This window comes from Falco cherrug, chromosome 2 (assembly GCF_023634085.1).
Source record: "Falco cherrug isolate bFalChe1 chromosome 2, bFalChe1.pri, whole genome shotgun sequence".
NCBI classification, from domain to species: Eukaryota; Metazoa; Chordata; class Aves; order Falconiformes; family Falconidae; genus Falco; species Falco cherrug.
Window position 1 is genome coordinate 72979221 of NC_073698.1, and position 22928 is coordinate 73002148.

Sequence of the window (22928 nt, forward strand, 5' to 3'; positions counted from 1 at the left end):
TGTGGAATGGCGGGTGGATAATCACAGTGCTATGGCACAGTGAATCATCAATTCAAATCAGCATTGCGCCTGAACCTGAGGCTTTAGGCACAAGGTACTTTAAGACACTCAAAGAAGTTAGGTTGCTTCCACTTTCATGTACGCAGCTGCCAGTAGTATGTACTGCTGAAGTCTGTGACTTTCATACTGATTCATTAAAAGCATGATTTTAAGTTGCACACCACAAAAAACAAAAAAAAGCAGCACTGAAAGTCATTAAACACTCATGTAAACTCCACATTATTTCACATGTTAACAGATGTTTCCAGAGAAAGACATTTAACACACCAGAATAATACAGACAGACGAGCAGTGACTCTGTTGAAGAGACAGTGACAACACAGGAAATAATAAACACAGGAAGACTCCACAATGATTTCAATTACTTTTTAACTTCAATCAAAGCAGCTAGCATGATGGTTATATAAAACACAGTAAACCTGGATGCTGGTTAAAGCTCTGCCTGGAGGCAGCTTCTCTGCTCACCATTTCAAGCCACTGTCATGCCACCCAATGCCCACCACAACCCAAGGAAAGAGGTCCCATCATACATTACTGTAAATTAGCATGGCTAGATTAAAAAAAAAAAAAACAACAACCACCAAACCAAACCAGAGAGAAACCCAGCTCCACTACCTCTTCTTAAAGAGCAAAAGCAGCAAGCAGACATCAAGACCCACAGTTCTAACCAGCTCAGGTCAAATATGTATTTGATCAAATGCAATCATCTAAAGATTCATCACTTTGAAACCAATGGTTTTGGAGGGGTTTTAGGTGCAACAAACCAGTTTTTCCCAGGTCACTGTCTCCATGATAAAAAATAATCATCACTGAAGTGCTAGCTTATTTCTCCTGTAAATAAAAGCCACCTCCTCAGGTAGCATTGAAAACTGCTGTGATAGAAACACTTTGATTCTTCCATTAGAAAAACCGAGTGTAAATAGTGGAAGTGCTGTAGACTTGACCATAAAACCATGTGAAATTTACCTAGCATGCAGAGTTTGGAGCCTACACCAAGAGCATGTTATTAAATCTTTAAGACAGCACCTAGATACTCAGAACTGTTTCATGCTAGACACTTATGTTTTTAAGACCACAAACTCTTTGGTTGAAATATTGCGCTATGATTTTGTGTTTAAGTCAGACTGATCAAACACATACCTAGTTTGAAAAAAGTGCATTTCCTAGATACCAAGTTATCAGCAAAATAGAAAGCCATCTCTCCATTTAACTGTTATCCTTTAAGTGACAAAGAAGGAAGAGGAGAAACTCCCTATTTGAAGAATAAAGCCTGGCTATCAGAAGTATAGCAGACAGTTACCATGACACTTGCTATGTTGTTTTCTTTGCTCTAAAGAAAGTCTGCAAAATGCCTAAGTGAAGCCAGGTCTCAGCAGAGCTTTACTAGCATGAAGGCTAACCAGGCTAGAAAGAAACTGAACTCACTAAACATGTTTCCTCAGATGTTCAACATGACACAGCAAGAGTCAGTTTGTTCGGGAGGGAGAAGAGCACATTTTTGGTATACTAAAGGGGTTAATTTAGAAGGTGAGTGTATTGAGGAATGATTTATGAAAACAAAATTATTTAAGCAAGAGCACACCAAGAACATGCAATGGCTTGAGCCAATCATTCTTTTGGCAGTGCTGCCTGTGGGGTGGAAAGGGATATGGTATAGTGCTTTTCCTAATACACAATTTTAGCACTTTTATGTCAAATTGAGAACATAGCATCCATTTCATGGATCAGGAACTGGATATTAGAGTCAACTAACTTGAGTTTAATGAGAGGCGGCAGAAGTTGTGCCGTTGAACAAATTCTTGTTTCCCACACAGCTTATCAAAATGCATACCCAAATGCCCTTGATGCTCTGGTACTTGTATTGCATACAGTAGCACTCCCACATACACAAGATTTCCACCATAAACTAAGCCACCTAAATCACTGAAATGGTCACCACACAAATGAACTTTCTGAAGGTGACAACACCAGGGTAATACCTAAACAACACTTTCAATACCACCTTACCCTGTCTCTTCCAACCAGCACATATACAGTTAATCTACGACCTCCTGAGCACTATTCAGCTGCTAAGCATCACCACACTAGTGCATAACTAACATACATGCCCAACTGTTAATCTGTCCGTTTTCAGCAACAAGCATATGTGAAACACACAGCAATGCAGCAAAGAGATCGGTGACTAAGAGCAAATCGGGATGGTTTAGCAGAAGCATCAGCAGAGGAAAATTCCAGTGTTCTGCAAGCAATCACATAGCTCTCAAGCGCTGTAGTACTCATCAGGGAGGAAACTGTTCGCTTTTCCCCCCCTCCCCTTCAGGGCCGAGTTTCTTATCCGTGGTTACCCTCAATGTGCTGATGCTGACCGACACGGGGTAGGTGTTTCAGCAGGAACCGATTCAACTCACGGAGGAGACAAAGCGCCCCCGGCGCCGCAGCAGCAGCCAATCGCCGGCAGACAAATCGTTTTTTAAAATGGATGGCCGCTCCTCACCGCAAGTGCTTATCGTCTGCCTGGCAAAGCGCGCACGAAATGCAACTGCGCGACTTGGCAGCGGAGCCCGGCCCCGGCTCCGTGAGCGGCACCGACACAGCCCGGCTCCTCCGCGCCACCCGCCCCGCCAACGCGGGGACAGCACGGCTTCTGCCGCGCGGTTCGCTGTCCCTTCACCCGCATCCACCGGGGGGAGAGGGGCCGCAGAGGACAAACCCAGCTCGGTACAGCCCTTGCTCCGCCAGGTGAGCATAGGCTGAGCGGTAGGCGCTGCCCAGGGCGCCGGGTGTCACTGCGGCCAGCCGGTAACCAGCAGGCTCAGGGCACCGGTGACAGCCGCACGCCAGCAGCCAGCCCCAGAGCATGAAAGTTTAAACACGCTACGTTTCACACGGTGTGTCACAGCACGGCGAGGGCGTCCAGATAGCGCTTCCCAAAGGCACCGCTGCGACACCCGCGCGGCCCGGTACGCCGCTCGCTGGCAGCGCCCCAGCACGGCGGCTTTCCGCGGCGGGGGGCTGCCCAGCCGCCGTGCCCTGCCAGCGCGGCCGCTCCAGCCCCGGCGCACGGCGGCAGGGCGCACCTTGGCGCAGGACACCACTCCGCCGCCGCACGGGAGGCAGCGGGCCGTACCCACCCCCCCTCCACGCCCCCGGCCCGAGGAAAGGCGCCGGCGAGGGCGGGGGCTGCAGGGGCGCCGGCACGGGCGGGCTGTGGCGCGGCGGGGCTCCCCCTCCCCGCGGGGCGCGGCCTACCCCTGCGCTGCCGCCCGCCAGCCGTGAGGGGGCCGCGAGGCCGCAGCGCCACCGCACCTCGCCTCGCCTCAGGCAGCGGGGGCGCGGCGACACGGCGGGGCGCGGCCGAGCACCCGGGCCCGCCGCCGCCTCCGGGCCGCCGCCGCCGGCTCCTCCGGGCACCTGCCGCGGTGACAGCGGCCTCTTCAGCGGCCCTCAGAAAGGGCCGCCCGCCCGGGGAGGAGGGGTGTAGCGGGGCTGAGGCGCGGGCGGGCGGCGCTGGCCGAGGCGCGGTGCCGGGGCCCCGGCGGGACTCACCGTAGATCATGGCCAGGCCGGTCTCGTGGAGGAAGCGGACGCGACGATGCTTGAAAAGCCAGATGGTGAGGATGGTGAGGGTGAGGAGCAGGATGAAGGTGAGCAGGCTCACGCTGTCCTGCCGGTGGCTCTCCTCCGCCTCCTTCTCGGTGGCGAGCTCCTCCATGGCGCTGCTGCTGCCGCTGCTCCGCTCCGCCGCCCGCAGCCCGCCGGCTGCCAGCAGAAGGGCGAGCAGCGGCAGCCGGCGGCGCAGGGACAGAGCCATGGCGGCGGGCGGGCTGCCGCGGCTCCCCGTCCCACACCCGCGGCGACGGCCCGCGGGCACTGCCCACCGCCCGGCCGGCGGGGGAGGGAGGAGGGACGGCGGGAGGGAGCGGCCCCGGTGCACAGGAACCCGCCCGCCGTCGCCTCCCCCGGCCCCTTAAAGGCGCAGCCTCGCCGGCGGCGGCCTCGGCTGGGCAGCGTGGGCTCGCCCGCCCTGAGGGCTCAATGTCCTCCCTGCCCCGGGCCCGGCCCGGCCGTCCCTGCCCGGCGGGGGTGAAGCGACGAGGGGGTGGGAGCCGGCCCGCCCCATCCCGCCGCGGGGCCGGTTTTGCTGCGGGAGCCCCGGGTGACGCCCCGGCGGCGCCAGCAGCGCCGGCAGCGCTGTGGGGTCGGTGCCGGTCCCGGTGCCGGACCGTTGCACCGTGAGCCGGTGAGCAGCTGTTACACAGTGCTGTGTTGAAAATCACGGTCCTGGAGCCCGCTCTGACCCTGTCCGGGACCGAGCCGGGCCAGCGGCTGGTGGTCTCCCTTGGACCTAGTAAGGAACAAACGCAGGCACTGGTCGCTCGGGGTCCCTGAACTTGCAAAAGTCCTCCCAAAAGAGTGAGAATATACTCACTCTAGTGTTTTCCCACGCGGGGTTTCTTCTTGTCTTTTTCTTTATTATTTTTGTATTATTTTATTTATTATTTTTTTCCTTCCTCAGATACAGGAAAACTTACTGAACACAAATTGCTAACTTGGGGGTTTCCATCCAAATACATCCTACTGAAGATTTGCTTCTAGGAAGCAAGACAATTGTAGGAAATTAATACAGCTAGTTAGTATTTTTCATTTGAAATTGAAAAAAACAACCAAAAACCAAAGCATATGCTTACTGTTTTAAAATCATCTCGAATCGGGGGAGGGAAAGAAAAGTCACTTCTGCTTTTTGCAAACAAAGCAACATCAGAACTTTCTCCTTTAGCTTTTTTCTTTAATGAATTGCAGACCTTTCAAAAAAGAGAGAAATAAAGAAAAACCAAGGAATTCTGAGTAGTGAAAATGTTTGGGTTTAAAGAAATATGGAACACTGTAAAACTCGTCTTCGTGAGGGTTTTTTTGTTTGTTTTTATCAGTTTCAGCAGGAGTGTGCTTTGTCTACCAGAGGAATTCCCTCCCAGTTCCCAGTGGTGCTGTGAGCAGCGCTGACATTTCTACTCCTGTAACATTTCTCCCAGAATTATTTTCAAATACAACTTCTAACAGGTATTTTAGACATTGTTTTGCATAAAAAGAAAGCAGAATACCTTTGGCCACATGTTTAATTAGTTATACGGCAGATCCTATCTTTTTTAGTGCTGTCCTCTTTCTTAACGTTGCTGCCTGGCCGTTTCAGATGGTATTTATTGGTGTGCTCTAGTTACAAGAGTCTCTCTTCCAAACTTTCTAGCCTCTGGCCAGTGGATCAGGAATTGTCTCTTGTCACATACGCTTTTGTTTAGGACACTCCTTTTTAGAAACACTTCAACATGACAGCTATGTAAATCCACATTTTTGTTTATATGTTGTCCTTTTAAATATAGTATTTATGCAGACTTCTCAATATTAAGTATAGTATTTATGCAGACTTCTCAACAGCCCTCAGAATCCGGTATAATTATGTGCAATTACTTTTAAATATTTGACTGTGCAGGGTTGAAAGTTTGCATTGATAGTGCCATCATTTGTAAACCTCTTAGAGATGAAAAGCATTAATTTGCCCTGAAGACCTAGCTCTTAAACCTACATGAACCATTAAAAATTATTGCCTCAAGACTGCCTTACATTAAATCTCACATTCAAAATTAACATTTCTGGTGTAATGAAAGCATTATGCTGCTAAATGTTTATTGTGTATCTTTAGGATATACAATCTACATGGAACATAATATGTATCTTTAGGATATAACAACCTAAAGGCCTCAGAGCAGACTACAGGTATGCGAAGCAGTGCTAAGTATGTGTAATGCTGATAAAGTTGTAAAATAAAAGGCTGAATGGCGGTAACAGGCTCTCTACTGTTTCTGATTTTTTATTGTGTGCTGCATAGTGCTGAGTAAAGTCTGTCACTAAGTGTATGGTGGCTCTTTTGAAGAAGACAATTTCCATGTATATTGTAATTTCATCTACCTCTCAGCTGAGCTGCAGTCAGGGTCTTAAGTTACTTTCTGCAAAGTGTTCCACCAATAACCTGGGGTTTACCCTTCAACATTCACACAGGTCACTATGCACTACGCCTCTTGCTCTCCAGGCAACAATGAGAAATATCCAGGCAGTTCTTTTAATAGTTAAGCATAATAGCTCAGTGTTACCTTTCCCCCCGACCCCCACCCCCCCAGCTGAACTATGTTGTTTGTGGAGGAAAGCATTCATCCATAGTTTGACATGTCAGTGCTACCATCAGCACAAGCTTTAAACCACCACATTCACATTTACGAGTGTTTTCACTGCTGCTTTGCCCTATAGCCTCTGCACAGGTGCCACCTTATCCTAGGAACACCTCCACTGAAATCAATACATCGGTAGGTACTGTCCCAAAATACTTTTACTGAGTTTAAAAAAGTGTGTTCACCACAATCAGACACATCTCATCCTTACTCTGGACTATATGGATGTTACTAAATCCCATACACAAACTGGAGATGGGAGTATGATTGTTTCTGTCTGTTTAGGGTGTGAAAGTTTAATAGTGATGTAATAAGTTCTCCTCAACTCAGTGTCTGTCCAAGATGTGGTTGCCAGAGAATTTGATATGTACAGTATATTTGGTTCACAGAGGCCAAAGTTTGCTGTCTCTTTACACTCGTGGATCGGTATCATGGTGCATGAATAGGTTGACTGATTTAAACAGGATCATCTGGAGCATATAACATCAAATATGAAAAAAGGTATCAAGTCAAGCTTGTCTATACAGCACTATAAACCAGGCTGCATCCTTCTAAGAGAGCTGTATTCACACACATCAATTCCTTACAATGGTGTAGCTAGCAGATTGCTGTGGTGTTTTCAGTCCATTAGGAACATCAGTAATCTCATGTCAAGGTGTAGCTCCATCACTGTAATAATGCTGCGGGTATGGTTTGTGTACCAAACTTTTTCTGGCAGGCCTCCACTTGCCTTCCCAAGCTGTTCTGCTCTAAACCTCCTTCATGTTCTCTACAGGTGGGACCTGAATGTTACCTCTGCCACCAGGCCACCGTGTATGTTGCAGAAGTCAGCCTGCCTGCTTAGCAAAACTATCATTTTGTTCTGTACCCACTTTCTTTCCATTTGTTATTTTCTCTCTGGTCCCAGGTAGAGGTCTTTGATCTGCTTGCTGTTTGAGAGGCCACGCTTCAGGCAGAAACAGTGATGTGTGCTTCGGGAGATGGAAGGCAATAGCCAAGTGGGATCACAACAGAGGTATCAAAGACTTAAAACTAAAGCTATGAGTTCACACTGAAATAGAGCAAAGGACAAAATCTAGCCATTCAACAGAGTTCAGTCATACCTGGAGGGATGCAGAAGGATTTTGATATTAAATGCTAATAAATGTGTGCATTTGCACGTAGCTGTTGATTGACTTGTAGGATTGATTCACATGAGTCTGACCAAAACACTGTTGAGATAGATATGGATCAGCTCACCCCATTACCTTTGGCCTACAGTCTTCTCTTACTAAAAAGTTCACCATGCCAGAATCACCATCAAATAGCCATTCAGCATTTTTATAAATTCCTTTGTTAGGAAAGTCATTGTTATCACATGAACTGATACGCACTTCAGGTTTATTCTTATTCCCAGAGTTTGAAAGTTGTGTGAGGCAAATGCAAAGCCCTATTTTCAAGCCCTGCTCTCTCTGTAAGCTGTTGGCAGTAACATTGTCCACTCTCTGTCAGCAGCACTGAAGAGCTTGCACTCTATTGAGACCTTTTCTGTATTATGCAAGTCTGTTGAGGCTGACCCTTTTTGCTGACAAAAGCAGCAGTTTTGAGATTTTCACTGATGTAACATGATGTTGGACTGCCTCTGATAGAAAAAGGCCTCACGGTTGCTTCTGCTTTTAACAAACTGGAAAACCAAACAAATCTTTGTCCTAATATGTGGCATGTTTATGCAACTTCCCTTGCACGCTCAAATTTTCTAGCACATTAATCCAGGATGCAGTATTAAGTGATTAGCAAGCAGGTCAGTCTTGCAGAGCAGCTAGCACATCACCCACTCTCCTCACCACCTCCCCTTCTTCCTCTTTAAGCCAAAACCTCCCATCACAGTGCTTTAAAATGGCAACCCATTTTGAACCTACAGCCAACTTCTGGCAATAGTGGGATCACCTTGTGAGCTACCTTCCTGTGTGTGTAAGGTATCCCCACACCCCAGGACCCCATAAAGCATGCCCTACTGCAGACATGAATTAAAGAAAACCAAGTGTTCTGCAATTAAATTCTGAAGAACATGTCAAGGTTTTACTGAAAAACAAATTTGTTTGAATCCCCAGTTTGTTTGAAGCGCTAACAATTGTGACACGTGTCTCTGTTGGTACCAGTTCTGCAGAGGAGTCATATATCCAAGAACATGTCAGAACTGCCATTTTCCATCAGTGCAAATGCAGAAATCAACATTAGCCTTTCCAGTAGACAGAAGTCTAGCTAGTGTAAAAGTTGTTCTGTGCTATTTGGAAGGTACAAGAGTCACTCACTGTGCAGCCACACCTTGCAGCTTTTGTGCCATGGTAAACTTTCAGAGTGTCAGAGAGGGATATGACTTGAAATTTTATCTATGGAAGGGTGCTCTGCCATCTCCCTCATACCCAAATGGATTGCTTTGCCCTTCTAGCTGTATGTGATACTAGGAAGTGTCATTCTACTAGGGACAAAGGAGGTTTTCTCTTACTCCTCAGAAGGCAGCAGTTCATTACCCTTTGCAGGTGCAAATCATAGTTATGGCTTTCAATGTTATAATTGCTCAAAAAAGTAGCTAAGTGATACACATCACTCATCACTCCCCACCACATTGTCCATAAATATTTAAACAAGTGAATATCCTGGTGCCACAGCTCAACTTGTGCCAGAAGAGTCTGAAAAAGTTCTGGAGAAGAGCAAGTGAGCCTTGATTGAGGCATGTGAATTACAATTTGACCTGCACAAAATTAATCTTGTCTAGCCCCATGAGGAGTTATGTGGACATCATTTGAAACTGCAGGCATGCACATGGATGCCCTGTTACTGTCAGCTGTCAGTTGGCCACTACGAGAAACAGTGGCCTGTGGAAGGTTTCCTCAAATGTAGTTATAAAGTGCAAAGGAGAAAAAAATACAGGTACAGTGTTGTGGCATTCGAATTGGTTATAAAATATTTCTATTCTATACTTGTACAATTATACCAAACCTTTTGACAAAGATCTCCTGGAAAAGCCCACTGTTCTGTTCTTGATAGAGAAACAGAAAGTCAAAATTACATTTGATTAGATCTTGATTGTGCTCAATATGCTGTGCCCGTAGGCACTGCGTAGGCTAGAAAGTAAATCTTTGCAAGTAAAGTTATGTTGAGTCTCTTGGCTTCATCTGAATTAGGCAGCCCAGAGGCATGGCTAGACATATGAAAGAAAAAGATTAGATCTATCTTGGGAAGTTATGTCTGAAGGTACTTATTTTTGCTTTTATTCTGGAAAAAATCAGGAAACTTCTAGTTTCTTCTATAGGAGAACAAACTCTTATAAATATTAGATCCTAAAACATCCGCAGAGAAGCGGGCTTGAGTGATACATGGCTCCCATCATGTTGGATACTGTGCTGTGCATTTTGGAAGAATCATAGTGGTTTGGTAAGAAGGTCTAACTTTGCCTGCCATCTTTTCATAGGGTCTTCGTTGAAAGGGCTGAATTATTAAAAACATACTAATACAGTCAGTTTGTATAATCTAAGCAACCTCCTACACAGATAATAAAAAACGTACTAAGAGAGTGACAATGTCAGATAACTGGCCAGTAATCACAGGATGGCTGAGGTTGGAAGTCACCTCTGCAGGTCATCTGGTCCAACCCCCCTGCTCAAGCAGGGCCACCTAAAGCCAGTTGCCCAGGACCATGCCTGCATGGCTTTTAAACATCTTCATGGATGGAGACTCCATAAACTCTCTGGGCAACCAGTGTCAGTGCTCAGTCACCCTCACAGTGAAAAAGTGTTTCCTGATGTTCAGAGGGAACGTCTTGTGTTTCAGTTTATGCCCATTGCCTGCCACTGGGCACCACTGAAAAGAGTCTGGCTCCATCCTCTTTAGATCCTCCCTTTCGGTATTTATACACATTGATGAGATTATCAATGTATGATAAAATGAGATTAGATCATCAATGATGAGATTATGAATGTAATACCTAGTTTAGTAACAATACTTACCTCCAGAGTTTTCCAGACTGGCGGAAGAAAATGGTGCTGTGAAAGGATGAGAACAATTTAATTGTGAATTTTTATTACTGTAGAAACGAAACAACTGATAGGCTATTACTGCTCTCTTTTTATAGGGTCTGCTAAATCATGTAGGAAATTTGGAGACATGTTTCTCAAAAGGTTATGCAAGCAGCCAGTTCTCTACAACCTGGGAGAACCCTGAGTCAGGAGGGAGAAGGGGCTGCGTAGCTGAAGGATGAGGATCAAACATAAGTGCAGAACAGGAACAGATGATGCCTGAGAGCTGGTTGTTCTTTTCCAAGAATAAGCAAACTTGGACTGGTAAGGGCAGTGCCACAGGGCAAGTTTTAGCTTCTGATGGACCCTGGCTAATATCGATGGCAATCTCTAAGGGAAAACATGCTGGCTGCAACAGCTGAGCCCTCTCACAACAGATCTGCATCTACTGGAAAAATTGTGATAGTAGGGCTGGGCCAAGTTGTGACAGAATGTGAAGTCTGGCAGCTCCCTAAAAGCGTGCCTATTTGAGGTGGAGCTGGATATGGATGATACAGATAGGGGTGTTTGTTACTTGGTTGACTGCTAGGCTGCTGGCCAAAGGCAAAGAGGAGAAAGACAGCAAAAGGTTTGAAATCAAAAGACAGAGAGCAGTTGTCAGCTGCTTCAAGATGCAATCAATATTATCTGAAGCTGTACCCGCAAGATAGGAAAAGTCCAAGGCAGATGCGTTAGCAGAATCAGCGTCACAGTAGTTGGGTCAGACACAAGCCACCTCTTGCGCTATTGTAATAAAGGATTTGATGTTACACTGCAATGTCTTCCCTGCTTATTCCTTATTTTAGTGGATAGGATATTTCATTCTATAGAGAAGGCTTTTCATGATAATACTATTTGCATATTCCCAGTTCCTCATCCTTCTCCAGTTATGTGCTATTTGAGGTAAGTTTCAAGTTGGGTAACAGAATAAACGGGGTATTTATTGTGGCATGGTTATTACAGGTGTACAAAGCAGGGACATGTAGACACCAAAGCAGTGTCTGCAAATGCAGTCAATACAAATACCTCTATTAGGTGTGAAGTACTAAAGCATTTTTTCAAAAGCAGCTTAGATAATAAGTACATTGCATGACCTCTAGTGGTATTAAGCCCAAGGCACCGTCAAAGACACCCGTGGTCTGATGCGGTTGGGGAAGAGCTGAGGTTACAGAGGAACTATCACATACATGCTAGTCTTATGCTACTGTTACCCCCCCTTATTGCCGGCTTTATGCTGGCCCAAATTTTGTCTCACTGCCAAGATAAGATTGAGAAAAGTTTTTAGTTCAGCAGAAATTGCGAACACCGAGCAGAGCTAATGTCTTGCAGCAATGCTTTCATCATCAACTAATCACACATGGTCATTAATCTTTCCTGCTGTCGTGCTTTAACCCCAGCCAGCAACTAAGCCCCACCCAGCCTCTCACTCACTCCCCACACAGTAGGACGGGGGAGAGAATTGTTGCAGAAGAGTAAGAAAACTCATGGATTGAGATAAAGACAGCTTAACAGGTAAAGCAAAAGCCATGCATCCAAGCAAAGCAAAACAAGGAATTCATTCACTGCTTCCCATGGGCAGGCAGGTGTTCAGCCGTCCCCAGGGAAGCCGGGCTCCATCACACATAACAGTTACGTGGGAAGACAAAAGCCATCAGTCCAAACGTACACACAGACACACACACACCCTTTTCTTTCCCCCAGCTTTTATTGCTGAGCATGGCCCCATATGGTATGGAATATCCTTGTGGTCAGCTGGGGTCAGCTGTCCCAGCTGTGCCCCCTCCCATCTCCTTGTGCACCCCCAGCCTCCTGGCTGCTGGGGTGGGATGAGAAGCAGAAAAGACATTGACTCTGTGTAAGTGCTACTCAGCAACAACAAAATCATCCCGGTGTTATCATCACTGGTTTTTGGCACAAATCCAAAACACAGCCTCATACTAGCTACTATGAAGAAAATTAACTCTATCCCAGCCAAAACCAACACATAATAAGGAACCAAGTGCAAGCCAGAATGGCAATGAGAACCAGCAGGTAAATTTGGCAATGTCTTCCCTGCAGCAACTCAGAAAGTCAAGGAGGAGTAACACTTTCTTTTAACATCAGAAGAAGAATAATGTTCTGTTTCCCTGCTTTTGTGGGTCCTAGTCCCTTGAAGAGGTGACGCTGTCATTGCCTATATCCCCTTAGAAGGTCCAGGGTCTCCACAACAAGAGAAGGAGGCTAGGAATGACCCCACTGCCTGGGACACTGACTTTGGTAGCAGGGAGAGGTAGGACCAGGGCTGTCAGAAAGAAGCTACTGGCACACAGATGAGGTGGAAATGGCAACGAACGTAGCAACAGAAAACACTGAATGTGACTATGTGATTTGGAAACGAGGCTTTCCCACAGGGTTTAGCTAGGAGGAGACCAGCGTTCTCACAGGGGAGGTGCTGGTGCAGCCTCTCGGCAGGACAGCCAGCAGGTTGCAGGACACCGAGACAGATGAGTTAGGTTCTTTAGAGTTATGGGGCCTGTTCCCATGGTTTCCTTCTCATCCATCCTATTCTGTGGCCTCTGAGGCATGCTGAGTGTGCAATGAGTCAGTTCCCAGCAGCTCATCTGTGGAGAGTATTCCAGTGCTCTGCCGCAACTGGGAGAGAGGCACAGACATTTTGACAAACTGCAACTGCTCATTATGGAAGACATATTTTGTTTTGTTTGCACTTAAGTTCAGTTTCGCTCACATCCTGGGGTTTGAGGCCTTTCTCCAGTGCAGTTCTTTTACATTCATGGCACCTGGCTGTACTTTTGATGTTTTCTAATTATTTGCTTTTGGGCTTCTGTTATTTGCTCTTTAATCCTTTGGTGTGTAAATAGCTGTGAAATAGAGGAACTACAAAGGAAATTATTTTAAAAGGAAATGATTTTAAATGGGTGATAGAAAAAAATGACCACAAACCAATTTAATCCAGAAAATTAACATTGTGTTTGCCTTATTTTACAAAACTTTATATTGGAACCTCTTTTCATGTGCCTGTATAAGATTTTTAATGGATTTGTTTCAGGGTATGATCCAGAGCTACTTACTCAGTATATTTATCTAAATAGATACATCACCTTCATAATTAACAAGTGACTATGATTTAACCAGCAGTTTGAAGCTGAGTTGTTCTGGCAGACACCTCTTTAATGTGCATGAGAGCTGATTCGGCTTAGCTGTTTTCCAGATGTAAGCCCTTTCTGGCATGGACTGTGTGTTCATTTATGTATAGCACCTATAACTGAAAGAGAACTGCTGGAAATAATCCAGAATAAACAGTTCTACATAAAAAGTGTGATTTACCTAAAACAGCTTTAGACAGCTGAAGTTTTGATGTGTAAGTCTGTGTTCATCACCATTCATTGACTTTATAGTTAACAAAAAACAAAGGGACAGTTGAGGTAGATTGGGTTAGCTACCATCCAAAAGTGCTTATCTAAGATGAATTGCCACCCCAAAGGTTTTTTCCACTGCCTACAAAGAGATTGCTTTGGGTGACAAACTCAGAGTTACCTATCTAAGTAGACCTCCTATAGTAGGGTTAAGGAAACGTACCCAAAAATCTCATTTGTTTGGCAGCAGTGGAGTCCAGTGAGTACTGCGAACACACACAAAACCGGCACTTTTTGATAGTTTGTACTGAAGATGTGCAGTCACTTATAGAAGTAGAGGAGAGACAATTTTTTTCATAACTGATTAAAACCAGAGACAACTAATAGACTGTTTTTCTGGGGACATAGATCCTGCTGAATAGGTCTGAAACAGAGCAAAGTCTGAGTCCCAAAGTGAGCCATTGATATTAGACTTTGGTTCTTCTGGTTTTGGATTTGGCCTTGTCCTGATGCCTCCCTTGCTGAAAATTTTTTTGAGAGGTTACTGCAGTTTGAATAACTCCTGAGTTCCTGGAAAGAGAAGGACTGAAATGCATCAAAACAGCACAGGATTGAATGTTTGCCTTAACTCTAAGACATTTCCTGTTTTCCCATTGCTAATTGGCCAGCTGTGTACCAGGTTCACATGATATGGCTGTGCTTCCCTTCTTTAGATTTTTAAGTGTATGGTTTAATCCCGGCCGGCAACCCAGAACCATGCAGCCGCTCACTCACTCCCCCTCACCCAGAGGGATGGGGAGGAAGATCAGAAAGGAGTGTAAAATTCAAGGGTTGAGATAAGAGCAATTGAATAGGTAAAGCAAAAGCCACACACACACAGGCAAAGCAAAACAAGGAATTAATTCCCCACTTCCCAGGGGCAGGCAGCTGTTTGGCCATCCCCAGGAAAGCCGGGCTCCATCACACGTAACAATTACCCAGAAAGACAGACACCATAATGCCAAACGTCCCCCCCTTCCTTCTTCTTCCCCCAGTTTATATACTCAGCATGATGCCGTATGGTATGGAACATCCCTTTGCCTGGTTCAGGTCAGCTGTCCTGGCTGTGTCCCCTCCCAGTTTCCCGTGCCCCTCCAGCCTTCTCACCGGCAGGGCCCAAGGAACCGAAAAGTCCTTGATTTAGTATAAACATCACCCAGCAACAACCAAAACCATCCATGTGCTATCAACATTGTTCTCACACCAAATCCAAACCATGGCACTGCACCAGCTACTAAGAAGAAAATTAACTCTATCCCAGCTGAAACCAGGACATTAAGTCAAGATCAATTTGCCTAAACTATATGCAGGTTACATGGAGTATACGTACTTCTACATATGATCACAGACTTTCCTTGGGATTTCACCTTACCATATTCAAATCTGTATTTCTATATGTCTGGACTTAGAGGAAGGTCTTTCCACATGTCAGAGTTGTCTAATTCATACCTCCCTGTGGTGAATGGGTCTATTTTGCAAGAGAACATATCTTTCATTCCACCCCAGTTCCTCTGTCTGACCATTTGGTTTACTAGTTTCTGTACTGGACATTTTGGCTCCTTCAGGGCAAATTATATTATTTGAAAGCCAGTCTTAGTGCAATAAGTCTTCCTAACATGCAAGCAAGCTTTAGAGTTCAAACTCTTTGTAGTCAGTTCACATGGCAAGGTTTTGGTAGTAGGGGGGCTACAGGGGTGGCTTCTGTGAGAAGATGCCAGAAGCTTCCCCCATGTTCAATGGAGACAATGCCAGCTGGGCCCGAGATGGACCCGCCATTGGCCAAGGCCAAGCCCATCAGTGACAGTGGTAGCACCACTGGGATAGTGTGTTAAGAAAGCAGGGGCGGGGGGGAGGAAATCTGCACTAGCAGAAGAGAGCAGTGAGACTGTGTGAGAGCAACAACTCTGCAGACACTAAGGCCAATGAAGGAGGGGAGGAGGTGCTCCACGTGCCAGAGCAGAGATGCCCTTGCAGCTCATGGTGAAGCCCGTGGTGAGGCTGGCTGTCCCCCTGCACCCCATGGAGGTTAACAGTGGAGCAAATATGCACATGCAGCCCATGAGGGACACCATGCCAGAGTAGGTGGATGCCCAAAGGGGGCTGTGACCCTGTGGGAAGCCTGTGCTGAAGTAAATTTCCTGGCAGGACCTGTGGAGAGAGGAGTCCACGCAGGAGCAGATTTGTGGGCAGAACTTGTGACCCCATGGGGGATCCATGCTGGAGCAATGTGTGAAGAATTGCAGCCCATGGGAAGTACTCCTGTTGGAAAAGTTCATGGAGAACTGCCTCCTGTAGGAGAGACCCCAGGCTGGAGCAGGAAAAGAGTGTGAGGAGCAAGAAGCAGCAGAAGCAGCCTGTGATGAACTGACCACAACCCCCATCCCCTGTTCCCCTGTGCACTTGGGGGAGGAGATGGAGAAATCGGGAATGAAGTTAAGCCTGGGAAGAAGGGAGGGGTGGAGGAAGGTGTGGGGTTTTCTTTCTGATTTGAATGGTAATGAATTAAACTAATTTCCCCAAGCCAAGTCTGTTTTGCCTGTGATGATAATTGCTGAGGGATCTCCCTGTCCTTATCTCAACACCCGAGTCTTTCATTATATTTTTCCTCCCCTGTATGGTTGAGGAGGGGAGCGATAGAGCAGTTTTGGTGGGTGTCTGGCATTTAGCCAGGGTCAAACCACCACACTCTTCCAAATAATTACTTCTGTATTTTCTTTCCATCTGCTGTCTCTGCAGAATTCCTTGCTATTTTGTGTTATCAACAGTTTAACTAATTTATTCCTCAGAGTCTTACAGTGATGTAGCAATATTTCCAAAACCAGTGTCTAGAATGTTTATTGCATGTTCTGCTGAAAGACAGAAAGGGAAGAAAAGGCAAAATAAATGGAATCCCGTGTTTTCTTACTTTTACAGCAGGACTTATTTACAGTTACACTGAATATTTAAAAGTGTAGTTTAGATCTGATTCACCAGTTCATTATGATGCTGATGAAGTCTGATAAAAATCTTGACCTGTGTGGGGATTATCCAGGGCTACAGATTCCTGTGTAATTTCCTAAAGTTAATGCAGGCAGAGTCCAGCACTGCTGCAGCCTTTCAGTATATTTTGCCAGGATTCCACCGAAGTCCAGGTAAGTGATGTCTCCTACATTTTTGTTGGAGATCCCACTTTTCTCACTTTTTGCCAGTCTCCTTGGAAGCATCAGGCAGCCACTGTTCTCACACACAAGGACAATGTGCATGGCAGGTTGGCACCATAGATAAAGCCACCCCACAAAATTAATGTTAAGGGTTTGACATTGGAAGAGCATCAATAGACTGTGCAGCAATAGATTCAGATAGAAAAGTTCTGATGAATTGTGCAAAAGCAAATTAACATGTTGCTACCTCCAACTACCCATCTGTGATGGTTTGCTGTACCAGAATTACAAGGACAGTGTCTGCCTCAGGCCTCCGTTATCCCTCCCCCATGCCACAGCAGCAGCTCAAATCAACAGTGAGAGAAGTGAGAGGGTTGATACTATGGCAGACACTAAGCAAGAAAAAACCCCAAACAATCTGTATTCTTCTACAGTAAAAAAGTTACCTAGTCTCTAAAAATGGCAAGGTATTAAGTGACGAGATCAAGCAACCTTTACTCAGTGTGTCCTTGGCTTTCCTTTTCCACATTAGGGCTGTGACTGAGCACAACTTTCTAAGAGGCCACCTTTGGAACAGTGCTTCACTGAGGACCCCAACACTAGGTTGCTAGAGACCTGGATAGAGGACGAAGAGAAGTAACTGGAGGCAGATACTGGCAGATGATGTCAATTTTACCTAGGATACAAAGGGAACTGGAGACACTCTTTAGAACTAAAAAAGCCCTGTAAGCTTAGGGAAGAAAGTAAGGGCTGCTGGCTACGATGCAGCAAGCCTAAAGCTCATCTTAATTTCAGCTGTGTGCCTAACTCTTTGCTCCTGCTTAAATCCCACTGAAACATGTAGGTTTTAGCACGTGCATACATGCCTTGCTGAATCAGCACTGTAGCTTGTTATCTGAACTGCTGCCCTATTAAACATAAACCAGAAAAGGTGCACTCCATAAACTTTATTGTCATTACATTTTCATTTAACATTAAACTGAAGAGTCTGTCTGCCTCAGCTAGAGGCTCAGGTAGAACACAAGCTTTTTGGGCAAACTGAATGTGGGGCAACATTCTGGTTATGGCAGCTCTCTTCATATCACGAAAAAGCATCTGGGATCTAGACTCTTGTGTAAATTCTATGAACCTGTAATTGCTAAACAAGAATATGCTTTGTAGCCAAAAACTTAATTGTGCTCTGTTTGAGTAAGTGCGCTCACTACATTAGCAGCCCTTAATCAGATTGTGACCCTCTCAGCTACAGAATTTCTGGCACAGAGATGGCTTGTGGCAAAGTTCAGAGTTAATGTGGGGTTTTGTATCATACATTGTGCTGTCCATTATGCTAATACTAGGATACATACTTCAACTATATAGGATAAAATATATTATGATCTACTTTCAAATGATTCTTTCTTTCATTTGGCCAATAATATTTAATTTGCCTTTTTAAAATTATTGGCTATTTAGATCTCTAGTAAAACATTTCTGAAATGACTTGTAGTTCCGTGTAGTGCCTTTTAAGAACCATTTTAAATAGCATGCTCTCTGTGTCTCATGCACCACATAGAACCCTTCTCATCTTTGTGACAAACACCAGTGCCAGAAAAAGATGTGTGGACACGATGTAATTTCTTATAGGGAAGGTAATTTACATTGGGAACACGTGGAAGGTCAGCTCTGAACAAACAAGTTAGCAACTGTGAACTATTCAGTTTTGCTGATTGTGCTTTTCCTTGTCCTAGCATATAAGTTCACAGTAACCTGGGACACAGGCACACCTGTCCATTGTTCCCACTTAACTAACCCCAGCATTAAAGCTGTATATCACAGTTAACAGACTTCATGCTGGAGACAGCTACAAAAAAATGAATTCTCTTGTTGACTGGTAGTAGTGTGGTTCAGCAAAGTTACTGGTGGCCAGGGCTAAGTTCTATATGCAAGGAGGTGCTGGAAAGCCATATATTGCTTGAAAAACAGGAGGGCACTAGTCCAAAATCACCAATATCAATTGAAAATAGATTCTAGTACATTATATTGCAAAATTAGCCATATTATTTGTTCTGCCTGGTCTCAATTTCCAGACTAGCTCCTGTTGGTGGTGAGTCTGGCAAGAGTCTCCAGCAGTAGAGAATCTGCTAGAGACCAAAAAAAAAAAAAAGGCCAGCATGATCTCAGAGTATGTGATGACTGCTGTGTGAAAATACTATTCAGTATATTTGTCATCTGTTTCTGCAAAAAAAAAAAGAGTGTCTGTATGAGACTCAAATGCACAGACGTCTAATTGAAATGGTTGTTTTTCACATTCATTGGTTCCCCAACACAGTTTGCCACATGTCTGTACAAACATCTGTGCTGTCCCACTGCATAGGTGGCTGGGGATTTAAATAAGCAGCTGGAGGCAAGGCATGCTTTCTGTAACACTTCTGTCTTAAACATGCACCAGAACATAGCCTCAGAGAGTGAACCCAGCAGTAAAGTATCCTTCTCTTCCTTTCTGTTGAATGCTATGTAAGGAATTGCCACTGTCAGATGTAATTTGTCTCATCTGTAATTCCCAATTTCATATGAGCAGAGATGAATCTAATATTAACCTAGGAATCCCTTTCAAAGCTTTATACCAATTCTAGATAACTTGCCATGGTCTGAAGTACAGGATTTAGAACCTTTCCTGATAGAAAACATGAAATGAGCTTTTAGAAAGTAGTAGGAGTTAAGTTCTTTTGTTTTGTCTTCTTGATTTTCATGTCTTAGAGGTGATATTTTCAAGGCCTTCTCCATAACCAACAGGATTAAAAATCCACTTTAAACAGGACACCCTTCAGATTTTGTCAGAAAGATATGATTTCAAGAGCTCTAAGAGACACGCACAGAGAATACAATGAATCTAATTAAGAAGAAGATTGTGAAAATTTGGCTTTGTGCATTTTGGCAAGCTTCCAACAGCACAGAGTGAGCCTGATTCTGCCTGCTGTTAGGAGAAGTGCAGATGTGCATACAGTGAGTTCTCACTTCCTTGTGCTCCCTGTTCAAGACCTGGGCAGACTTCCAGGTCCCCATGTTTACCGAGAGCAGCTCCCTCCCAATGCCTTTGGGGTGATGCACAAGAGTGTCAAAGGAGAGAAGGAGGAAAGGGAGTTAGGATCTTCTTACCTGCAGGTAAGCAGGCGCTACAAGGCTGTGCAGGGATAACAGCCAGCCCATACTGAGACACAGCCCGTGCACACACTTGGCCCATCTGCCTGAGAGGGACTTCTGTCTTGCTGAAACAGACTCACTGCCCTCCTGAGAAGGACAGCTGAGGTCTGAAAGGCTCCTTGCGAGCCCAGAAGGTGTGGATATGGCAAGTGTAGAATATAACCTTTACAATGAGAATGTTTTATTTTTCAGTTACCTAGAAACTACTGTCTGGGGATCACAAAGCTTTGTGTTAGACTGTAATTAGATATATTTCACAACAGCCCCACGAGGGAAATCACTAATTACAGCAGTTTGTTGAAATTAAAGCAAGTATAATAATGGTTGGTAGTGACTATAATATTATTGCAGTCTTGTATTACTACACTTCAGGCCATGATTGTATCAAATCTTAGAAGCCAAGAGGGTTGGGTATGGCTGGCATATGAATAGGGAATGAAGAACTGAACTAGGCATTTGCAATTTCTTAAGTCATGTGCTCATAAATCACAAGTCATATTAATTTGGTCTGGAATAAATATTCTGGTGCTTTGGTGTAGGGAAACACCCTGGAGCTTGAGAGGTTCTGTTGTGACAGAGAGATAAAACCTACAGCCCGTCCTGATCAGCTGCAGCCATATAAAAATTCTGTATTTTTGTGGGACTGATAATTTTGCAAGACAAGTCTGTTGATCATGGCAGCGTGGAAAAATCCCAACTCAGAAACTTGCACTTGCCTTGCATCTGCTCATTAGAAATGTAAAAGTTGCTTTCTTTTCTTGCATTTAAATACCTTTGTGAAGCTTTACTAACATCAGTGATGAGGTATTTCCATTGTAGAGCCAGCTGCATCCGAGCAGAGGCGAGAAGTCCTCTGTACACACATGGACTGTGAAGTCCTCTGTTACGACAGATAATCCATTAACGTGAGGTAACAGTGTTTTGGCAATGTAGTTTTAAGTTTTGCATAGATTAATTAAATGGTATTTTAGCCTTTAACAAAAATGTGTCAAACGTTATTTTTATTCTTTCTATCAAAAAGTTTTAGGTTTTTTTAATGGATGTACAGAAAGAGGAGCCTGGTTAGCAAAAGAACTCAGAATTTTGCTAGTCTGTATAAATTACACAGGAGTCTTGCAGGACTGTTAAGAATTCAAGAGAGTGAGCTAGCGGAGGTGAGGGTGTATTAGACTGCCTGCGGTTGCAAACTGTCTCCAACCGGCCTAGCTGGACACACCATGGAAAGAGCTGGTGCAGAGAAGACTTGGTGAAAGACCAGGATCCAGCCAGCTGGTGCCCACGAAACCCAGATGAGTGACTCATAAATTGTAGCTGAGATGTAAAACTGTACTCCGTGTTGTTGTGTGTAGCGCTGGCTGAGCTGTTCACTTGGACTGTAGCATCAAAACCACAGAGCAAGCTTCACACCTGCCCAGGCATAAGGTTTCACAGTACAGCTGGTGCCAGAAAAGGTGTCACCCCCTTCCCTAGCGACCATTTCTGGCCAACTGGTCTTGCTTCCTCCTTTCTGCTGTCCCTGGGGCCCTGATCCGGGCAAGCCTTTCAGCCTGCTCAGCTGGCAGAGCAGTTCCCTGCTACTTCTCCAGGGCTTCTCCTCTTTTCTTCCTCTTCAGCTCCTACAGCAGGAATACTGTCCTTTATTCTACACAAAATGGCTCTGAAGTAAGTGAGTATATACTGGGTGTACGTGGCCAGGTGCTGGCAGCGGGGGGCTGCCAGGGTGGCCTCTGTGAGGAGAGGCCGGGGGCTGCCCAGGGCCACACACAGCCACTTCCAGACAGCTGCAGCAGGCCCACCACCGGGCATGGCTGAGCCCCTCAGCCAGATCGGCGGCACCTCTGGGAAAACACATTTAAGGAAGGGCAAAACCACTCTGTAGCAGGGTGACAGAGAGGAGTAAGGGGAAGAAGTGAGAAACAGCAGTGTGACCACCAAGGTCAGAGAAGAAGGAGGGGGTAGAAGTGCTGCAGGTGCTGGAGCAGGGGTTTCCCTGCGGCTCATGGAGAGGACCACAGTGGAGCAGATACCCACACTGCAGCCCATGGAGGACCCCGCAATGGAGCAGGCGGATATTTTCCGAAGGAACTGCGGTCCCTGGAGAGCCCATGCTGGAGTAGTTCTTGAAGGGCTGCAGCACACGGAAGGACCCACACTGGATCAAAGTGAAGAGGAAGGAGCAGCGAAGAAGAACTGTTATGGGCTGACTGCAGCTCCCATTCCCCAGCTCCTCTGCACTGCTTGGGAGTAGCGGTGGGAGTAGTGGGAGCGCTGGAAATGGAGGGGTGAAGTTGGTCCAGGGAAAGTGGCAGGGTGTGGAAAGGTGTTGTTTTCATTTAGTCTGTTTCTCATCATCCAACCTTTTTTTTAATTGGGGAAAAAAAGTTAGTTTTACCAAGTCAAGTGTTTTGCCTGTGACAGTAACCGGTAAGTGATCTCCCTGTCTTTATCTTGACCCACGAGCTTTTCCATGTTTTCCCCCGCTGTCCTGTTCAGGAGGGGCAGTGAGGAGCAGCTGGCAGCTGGCCAAGGCCAGCCCACCACTGGGTAACAAAACCTCGGAGACAATTCTGAAGCCTTTCCCCCGCACCCCCGGGAACAGAATCTGTAAAACCTTGGGGGAAATGGCTTTGAATGGTTGGACAGTCTACTAAAAATTGTGTTTTCTTTTTTTCCTCTGGCGCGGGGCGGAAATACCCAAAAACCCCTGAACTCTGGGGCGAAAAAAATCCCAAAAGAAAACCCCCCAAAACCCCCAGACACAACCCCCACGGAAAGCCCGACTCTTTGCGAAGGGCGGCACAAAGCAGCAGGACGCGGTGGGTTCTTGTGCCGCCACTCGCTGCCGGTGCCCTGAAACACGTGCGAGAAGCCAGGGCGGCCGCGCCTGCCGGTGCGGTCCCCTCC

General features: G+C 45.8%; 1 protein-coding gene across 2 annotated transcripts in view; it reads right to left on the reverse strand.

The window, feature by feature from the left end:
- The window catches only part of SLC9A7 (solute carrier family 9 member A7), an 81685-nt gene extending 77151 nt beyond the window's left edge, over window positions 1-4534 (reverse strand). For both annotated transcript variants that reach the window (XM_055702867.1, XM_055702866.1), the window contains exon 1: window positions 3607-4534. In XM_055702867.1, the coding sequence (XP_055558842.1) occupies window positions 3607-3871 (265 nt within the window). In that variant the 5' untranslated portion in view covers window positions 3872-4534. The remainder of the gene's footprint in view (window positions 1-3606) is intronic.
- Window positions 4535-22928: the final 18394 nt, after the last annotated feature.